This window comes from Elaeis guineensis, chromosome 3 (genome assembly GCF_000442705.2).
Source record: "Elaeis guineensis isolate ETL-2024a chromosome 3, EG11, whole genome shotgun sequence".
Taxonomy (NCBI): Eukaryota; Viridiplantae; Streptophyta; class Magnoliopsida; order Arecales; family Arecaceae; genus Elaeis; species Elaeis guineensis.
Genome location: NC_025995.2, coordinates 123,022,534 through 123,031,560, shown reverse-complemented (window position 1 = coordinate 123,031,560; position 9,027 = coordinate 123,022,534). Strand labels below are relative to the sequence as shown.

The 9,027-nt window shown below is 41.5% G+C and overlaps 1 protein-coding gene across 1 annotated transcript; it reads left to right on the top strand.

The window, feature by feature from the left end:
• Positions 1-3,745: 3,745 nt before the first annotated feature.
• Positions 3,746-7,676, top strand: LOC105041452 (protein PLASTID MOVEMENT IMPAIRED 1-RELATED 1-like). Its single transcript, XM_010918426.4, is given in 5 exon segments — positions 3,746-4,168; positions 4,171-4,338; positions 4,341-5,525; positions 5,528-6,164; positions 6,258-7,676. Coding segments are annotated over 5 exon segments (3,360 nt in total). The 5' UTR covers positions 3,746-3,930; the 3' UTR covers positions 7,390-7,676.
• The last annotated feature ends 1,351 nt before the right edge of the window (positions 7,677-9,027 follow it).

The following is a 9,027-nucleotide window of genomic DNA, read 5'->3' as shown; positions in this document are numbered from 1 at the left end:
TTTTCAAACTCACAGGATGCTTAGTTTGGATGGTTTGGACGAGAGCAAATAGAAACAGAAGCCTTTAGTAGTTTAGTTAGTCTAAATTATCTGATACCGATGAACATTTGAATAAATTGTATTGAACAGAGTTTACATTTGATTTAAAGTTTTGGCTCGATGGATTGATTTGGTATTTATTTGATTATTTAAAATTTGAAGTGTTAAATTAATAGGCCTTACATGATCCTTAGGGCGCTGCTCTAGGGTTTGTGTGGCCGTGTCACGTACCCAACTCAGATGCTGGGTTTGGAGCTTGACAGAAGTGATAGTTGAATTCATAATGTAGAATTGTAGTATATCAAGGCCTTTTAAGACCTTGCATGCTGAGATAGTAGCGTCTCAAGTGATGGATGATGCCAGATAATGATTTTCTTTTGAAAACAATACAGATGGTTAGCATATATTTTTTCCAAATTCAAATCCAAAACCTTGGTTGAGCAGAGACTTGCAACTTATGAGATATAGCTAGCCTAACTATCAAGGATATTGTTATAGATAGAAAATTTTTTCATCAGATAAAGCCGACGCACATGGAAGCTGGGTCCAGTCTAATCTTGATAATGACCGACTGAAGCGAATATTTTTGAAAATATTATATTTGATATTGTTATCTGATTTATGCCAACTGGATAAATCTCAGAATCCGCATATCGACTTACTGTGAGCGGACAAGAAAGAAAAACAGGAGAAGACAAGCATATTTTATCTCATAAGATAAGGCTAACCATTTGATTCTCTTTCTTTCTCATAGCTCTTCAGCCTTTACCTATAAATAAAGAGTATATGAAATCATTTTTCTCCCAATACGCTCACTCATTTTTATCTGTTTCAGACTTCTGACTTTGAATGTTGGAGGATCTCCATCGGAACTAATTCTGATCAATAATTTATTTTGCAGGTTCTGCCACCATCATCCCACCGTCATCGATTTGTAATCGCTGTCTAGCTCCAGTCAAATCAATCAAAGATAGAAATATATAGTAACATATATATTTTGATATTCTATTTATTCCTTCTTTGTTGCTTGGACTATATATATTTAAGGATCATATGGCCATCCTGAAGTAGAATTAATAGGGGCACCCGAATATAAAAACAAAACCTCATCTAAGTTTCATCTTCCAGATGACCAATAAAATGAAGAAACCAAAATGGATGAGTATTATATAAAGTTGATCGTATCAATCTCCATGATGTCTTCGAAACATATGATCAAGTTGCAAGATGATCAAAGAGAGACATCCAATGACATGAAGAGATATGTCAAAGAAAATTTTATGATAGGACAATACTAATAGAGTATGGATATCGATTTAACAATTGATGCTAAGAACCTTACCATTGGTTGTGCGAAATGGGAAGTCAACGGAATTTGGCTACCATAATTGTTAGGAGTGAAGGCCAGATGTAGAAACAATTATTATACTAAATAATTATCATGTTTCAAGGCAAATACTTTATCTTGATATAAATATTAAATTTGTACTTTATAAATGCAACTCTTTGACAATCAATCAAGTTCATCCTTATCTTGTCTTAATTTTATTCTACCTTTTACTCTAAAAGTATGCATAATTTAGTTTTTTATCGTAACACAATATTATGCTTATACTATAGCTCAATATTACACTACTCTATCATAACTTAGCTCAGCAATCTTATTTATCAAATGATAGTATGACAGTGATAAAAGACATCAAAGGTCAGCATCAAGATTTACGCTACTCTATATTTATGCTTTGACTACTTTCGATTAATCAATACTAGTAGCATGCATGTGCACATCAACTTATGTCATATGAGTTGTCACCATTTCATCCATTGTATTTACATAGGACTTCGATGAGCCCCAATGATATGTCCAAATGTGATTGAAAGGGTGCCAACATAGTCATATCTCAATATCTAAAACAATATCTATTTTTTTAAATAAATCAATATTTTGAAAAAATAACTTCTTTTTATAAAAAGTATGATGTGTTTTAGAAGATATGTTTTCATGCGATAATAGGCGGTGTTATAATCGGGGTAATCCTGATCTCATGAGGTTAGATTCGGCTTCCTCCCGGACAAGAGGTATTGTCGCTCTGGCACCGATGCTTTAATCGGATAGATTCATCCTCGACAGTCAGACCTCACAGCCTTGCCCCTCTGGACTTTCGGTCCAAAAGATGCCCTAAGGGGGAGAAAAGTCTCTAAGCCTTATAAGATGAGATGTCCCTAATTCACTATCTGATATGGGACTAAAGTCTCTTCCCTCATAACAGTAGCCCCCTAATCAAGGAACCAACACTTAAATCGAACGGACTCGTCCTCAGTAGTCGAATCTTTATCGATGACACACTGTCTATTGGGAGGACCTGCATGGGCCACCGATGTTGTGGTCGGATAACCCTGGCCTCATGAGATTGGATCTGTCTCCTTCCGAGCAAGAGGTATTGTCTGAAGCGGATGGACTGTCCTCGACAGCTGCCTCACGGCTTTGTTCTTCTGGCTTTGGCTCAAAAAAACCTTTTGAGGGGGAGAAAGCCTTCAAGCCTTATAAACAGATGTTCCTAGCTCACTATCCCATACGGAACTAAAGTCCTCCTCGTGCAATAAGTGGGTTTGATACATGCACCTCAACACATTGATGCATGCACTTTTAGACATTTAATTGCGTAGATATGACTTATCACGAGGGGTAATTTATAATTAACTTTTTTTTGGCAATAATTCATAATAAATCTTTGGCTAGATGCATGCCACGAATACATTAGATAAGATAAGTCAATAGGAGCATATGGTGCCATTTAAGTTAGAAAAATAAGCTATCTTACGGGAGGAGATCCGGTCAAGTCTCTTAGCCTATTTACATGAATAAAGTGATCTTCATATTGCTTCTAATATATCAGTTTTTCTTATACAGATGATTGCTTGAGTTTTGCAAGTGCTCCTGTAGTATTTTGTAACTTGCAAACTCTTTATAGGTAATGAAACGGAAATCATTTAGTTTCAGAATTCATTACAAAAATTATCTAGGCCTTTGTAGAATTACTTTATTTTCTAATGCTAAAATTAGTTTTTCGTGACAATCAAATTTTAGTTCGGATGGTACAATATCTTATTACTTAAATGGAAAAAAACAATTCTAGATAGTTTTTCACCATCTAAATGGGGTCTAAGGTCCAATATAAATGGGTGTGAAACGGTACACGAACGCCAAAGTGGATGTCATCGTAATTGTTGGGGGCCTAAGCTCCAAGTTTTTTTTTTTTTTTAACAAAATAAACATTGTGAAATCGTAGTGACATTGGATGTGTTATGAGCAGTGAGTGGTATATATTCCTCGTTGCTTAAAATTCTTGCACGCTAACAATCGTTAGCTCAAAAATAAAAGAAAACTGCTACTCAGAAGTTCATCAATCAACACGTGGTCTGTAAATTCCTTTTGTTTTCCAAAAGTCTGTTTGCTGCTTCAGCTAGCACACCAAATCCAGTCCAGAGCCCCCTTTCACTCGCGCTGTCCCCCATTCCGTTCGATTTGCGCGCGTTCCTTATTCAACGGCCTAGATGAACATTCTTTCAAAAGTAGAAAGCTTCCGGTGGAGCGCTAAACCGGAAAGCCCAAGCAAGGTATCCGCCCTTCTATTTTACACCATGCCAGTGTCGCACAAACGATCCCGCCCTTACGCGCCCACCCCCCTCTCTCTCCAACCCCCCCCCTTCTCAGAACCGAGAACAAAAACAGAGAAAGGAGGAGAATATGATCGAACGCCTCTGGTAAACAAGAAATCCAAGTAGATGTCTTTTAATCCACTCACCGAGGCCGTTGCGTAATAAGGGCGTGCCGCTTTTATTTTCTCTGAATCCCGACTTGCGTCACCGGGAACTCCAGTTCCAAGAACCATGCTCGGAAAACCAGAACCCGCGAAGACGAGCCCCGCTGGCGACCCCGCCAACGCTGGCCTCTTCCACGAGATCGAGGCCCTCAGCAAGGCCCTCTCTCTCGACCCCAAGCCCCGCCGCTGCCCTCCTCCACCTCCCGGCCACCACCGCTCCCACGCCTCGACCGCCGCCGCCCGATCCCACATCCCGGATTCCACTATCAAACCATCCTTCTCCTCCTGTCTTCTTCCCCGATCCGCGGTCTCAAGGACAAGAAGCCCTCCTACTCCTCTTCCATCTGGAGTTGGAGGTCCCTCCGGGCGCTCTCCCACATCCGTCACCACCGATTCGACTGCCGCTTCTCCCTCCACGTCCATTCCATCCAGGGCCTCCCCCCGCCCCTCGCCAACGCTGCCCTCTGCGTCCACTGGCGCGGACCACCGACGCCGCGGGCGCACGGACTCGCCCCGTCAGGGCCGTCCATGGGACCGCCGAGTTCGGGGAGACGCTAGCCCACCAGTGCTCCATCTATTGCAGCCGGAGTGGGGCCCAGCATTCGGCCAAGTACGAGGCGAGGCACTTCTTTCTCCACGCCACGTTGGTGGATGCCCCGGGGGTCGACATTGGAAAACACCGGGTGGACCTCACGAGGCTGCTGCCGCTAACCCTGGAGGAGCTGGAGGAGGAGGAGAGCTCCCGGGAGTGGAGCACGAGCTTCCGGCTGGCAGGAAAAGCAGGCGGTGCTTCCCTTAATGTGAGTTTTGGATTCTCGGTGGTGGCAGGGGGAAGTGGTTCAATGGACTTTAGCAGCGTGAAGAAGGGTTCCGAAATCCCGAAAGTTGATCGGCAGAATTCCTTTAGGAGATCTGAGAGCCTTCGAGGTCCAAGTCATGTCGTTAATGATAAATCTCACCTTTTATCTCGGTCTTTGGATGACATGGAGGTGCTTCGTGAGGTCATGCCAAGTTTGAAGTCCGGAGAGGTATCGGTTTTGGCTCCACGGAAATTGGAGAATAGCAAGAACGATGACGGCATGTTGGACATTGTTGATTCCAACTTCAGGCCTGTACAGTCAATGTCGCCTGAATTGAAGAATTGCATTTCATCAGAGCTGATTGAAGGAGATGGGGCGAAAGAGTCTGAGTTTGTAGTAATCGAACAAGGGATACAGATTGCTGCAAGGGATCAGCTTGGTGAACCCAGGGAAGAAGAAATTAAACCTTTAGGTGCGGATAAAGGAGGGGGAGTTGGCTTGGAAGTAAATGGAGTGAAGCCGGATCAGCATGTCAAAGAGTTCTCTTGTCCGGATGAGAATCTGAAAGAGAGTTGGTCGTTTCTTGATGATTCAATCATGGAAGAACTGGACTCTGCTCTCCATAGCGTTTCTGTTCTTGAGGCAGAAGTTAGGGGGCCAATAGAACTTATACTAGGGATGTCCAAGCAGCTGAGTGACACTGAGGCTGAACCGAATTATGCGATAGGAAGCGTGAAGAGCAAGTCCCTTAGCTTGGATGATGAGGTCTCAGATTCTGCTGCTGATGAGTTTTTGAGCATGTTGGGGATAGAGCAAAGCACATGGGGGCTGAGTTCTGATAGCGATCCAGAATCACCAAGAGGGTGCCTTTGAAACAATTTGAGAAGGAATATCCTACCATTGGTGATGGTATCCTAGGTCTTGATATTGGATTGGGAAAGGATGCAGAATCAGGGGACTTTTCAGAGGATTTTGATCTCTTGTCAATTGTTCATGCTGGCGAAGTGGATCATCAGGAAACAACTCAAGAAGTAAAAACTATGTCAAAGGCCCAAGTTCTGGAAGATAGAGAAACAGAGGCTCTAATGAATGAATGGGGTCTGAATGAGAAGGTGTTTGACAGCTCTCCACCTGAGGGGTGGGATGGGTTTGGTAATCCTATTGATCTCCCACCTGAGGACCCAGTTGCGTTACCACCTCTTGGTGAGTGTTTGGGCCCATTTATTCAGACAAAGGATGGTGGATTTCTGCGGTCGATGAACCCATCCCTTTTTAGGAATTGTAAGAACAATTATAACCTGATCATGCAGGCTTCCCATCCTGTTGTACTGCCAGTGGACATGGGTTCTGACATTGTGGAAATATTGCAACGCTTGGCTTCTGTGGGAATTGAGAAGCTATCAGGACAAGCAAGCAAGTTGATGCCCCTGGAAGATGTTAGTGGGAAAACAATGCAGCAGGGGGCATGGGATGCATTGCCCTCTCTGGAGGCATGTGAAAGGTTTGTGAGTTTCTCTGTATAGATTCTTTCATTGACACTAATGTCTGTCCTTTATCTTAATTGGGGATTCTCTCTCTCCTTTTATTTATGCAGGCAGGAGTTGCTGCTGCATCAGAAACAAAACGGGGAGTCAGGGGTTGGTTGGAGTACCTCTGGTTATAGAAAAAATGGTAAAGGTTTAAATCTGACTTCATCGAGGGGTGTGGAGACAGGATCAGAATACGTTTCGCTCGAGGATCTTGCTCCACTAGCAATGGATAAGATTGAAGCGCTATCACTCGAGGGTCTGATGATACAATCTGGAATGTCTGATGAGGAGGCACCTTCGAATATAAGATTGCAAGCTATTGGGGAAATATCAGCTCTGGAAGGGAGAGGGGCCAAGATTGCCAGGTCTGTTGGTTTAGAGGGTGCTGCTGGGCTACAACTTCTGGATGTCAAAGACACTGAGGATGAAGTTGATGGGTTAATGGGTTTATCAATAACCCTGGATAAGTGGATTAAGCTAGATTCTGGATTAACTGAAGAAGATGAAATCAGTGATCGGACATCAAAAATACTTGCAGCTCATCATGCAAGGACTTCAGACTTATTCAATAGGGGGTGGAAGGCAGGTAAGAAAGGAGGGAGGAGCTCAGGTAGAAGGTGGGGTTTATTTGGGAATAAATTTACTGTAGCTTTAATGGTGCAGCTTCGGGATCCCTTACGCAACTTTGAGCCGGTTGGAGCTCCAATGCTTGCTCTAGTTCAAGTTGAACGTGTTATTGTTCCCCCTAAGCCCAAAATATACAGTGTTGTTTCGGAGAAAGGGAATGGCGAACGAGATAATGAACTGGAGTCAAATGCTGAAACTATAGCTAATGGGGAGAAGGAAGAGGAAGAGGAGCGCATTTCTCAGTTCAAAATTACAAAAGTACATGTTGCGGGTCTGAAGACTGAACCTGGCAAGAACAAACACTGGGGTAGCTCAATACAGCAGCAATCTTGTTCTCGGTGGTTGCTTGCAAGTGGCATGGGGAAGAGCAATAAGCATCCATTCATGAAGTCAAAGACTGTGATGAAACCTTCTCAGCTGGCCACAACTGTGCAACCTGGAGATAATCTTTGGAGTGTTTCTTTGCGCATGCATGGTGCTGGGGCTAAATGGAAAGAATTAGCAGCACTTAAACCTCACATGCGAAATCCTGATATTATGTTTCCAAATGAGTCCATCAGGTCGCCCTGAGTCTAAACCCATCCAACTGTTCTTAATCCACCATCTTTTGTGGGGAGAGTGGGTGGGGCAACCATTTTCTTTTAAATTATAGTTTTTTAATTGAGGGCTTGAGTCCAGTGTTTTTGAGGGCAGAAGGCTGATGAGATCTGATTAAGGAGCTTTGCTTTAATTTACTTCAAATTCATCGACACGATTCATACAATAAAATCTAATGGCAGTGAAAAACTATTTTGTTTGAAAATTAGTATGTTTTACTCTGTACTTATCCAATCTCAGGGATCTTCAGTGGTGTATATTCCGACCATGTTTATGTGCATGAAAATTTATCCTTCAAACTTTTCAAATGCAATGTAGCTTCTGTTTTATTGGTTTCCATTCTTGCTGTTTTCTATAGAATATGCTTCTATTTTTAAAATGGTTTCAATTTCTTGTTTGAGATACCCTGCCATGCTGAATTTGCATCATAGCATTGACGATGCTGATATAAATCCATTAATAATGGAAGTTATTTTCATGCTTGTAAATGAGCAGGTGATAGTGAATTGGATTTCCTGTTGATTGTTTCATCTAAGCATACCATAGTCAGGTGAAAAAGAAGTTTTTCCTTTTCTCTGGAATCTCGTTAGTAGGAGTTTCTTTTTGACAACATCACAGCAAGATATATGCAGTATTCTAGGAAAAAGGAAGCATGTCCTTATTGATATTACTGACATCTTTCTCAATGATTTTTTCCCTTTGTTCTGTTCTGAGCTCAAATTTGGATTATACAGTTTTTCAGTAAAAATTCTGGAGCAGGTAGATGAATGCAAACATCCCAATCTATTCAGCAAGACAAGACAGAAAATTGTTCTATTTTTAAGATAGTCTAATCATGTGTCCATCAGTAGAAGCTTTTTTTCAGAAGCTGAGTGCTTTCATTTTTTGAAATTGAATCCAGTGTCTAGTGTAGAGTTTCTATGATATTCTCTGACAGCTTTCACCTATATCAACAGAAATGCTATCCAAACTCATGTTGTGTTCTTATTTGCTTTAGGATCTGAGTAGCATGTGGTTTCTTTGTGATGGCTTTATTATTTAAAAGTAAGTCATATTATATCCTAATAAAAATGTGGTTAGGCTGTGGGCTGAATTCATATATTCAAACTGTAGAGCTCATCTTATCACAGCCTCTTGATCATAACTAGTGGTTGCAGCTCTTTCTTATGCTTTTACTCAATTAATTGTGATTTGAAGTTTTACCTTTTGTTTTATTTTCTGAATTGGAATAGCTATAACTGGTCAGAGGAATCAGGATGTCGGATGGTTTCATATTTTTGAACAGTAAAAATTGGCATATCTTTTGTGCACCTCTGCCCCCAAAAGATATTGGCATGCCTTATCACGGCCTCTTGCCTATAACTAGCAATTGTAACTCCTGCTTATCCTTTGACTCAATTGAACTTGTGATCTGCAGTTGTGCCTTTTGTTTTTATTGTGTGGGAAACATCTATATAGCATTCTGATTTCTCAGATATACTTTATCAGGTTGGTGTTAGAAGGTATATTAGCATTTCGGTTTTCCTTTTCTGTTTTTTGGATACGAAGTCACTACATTTTGAGGATCAATAGCTTCATATGAAAATCCGTTACAATTCAAGTGACCAAGTC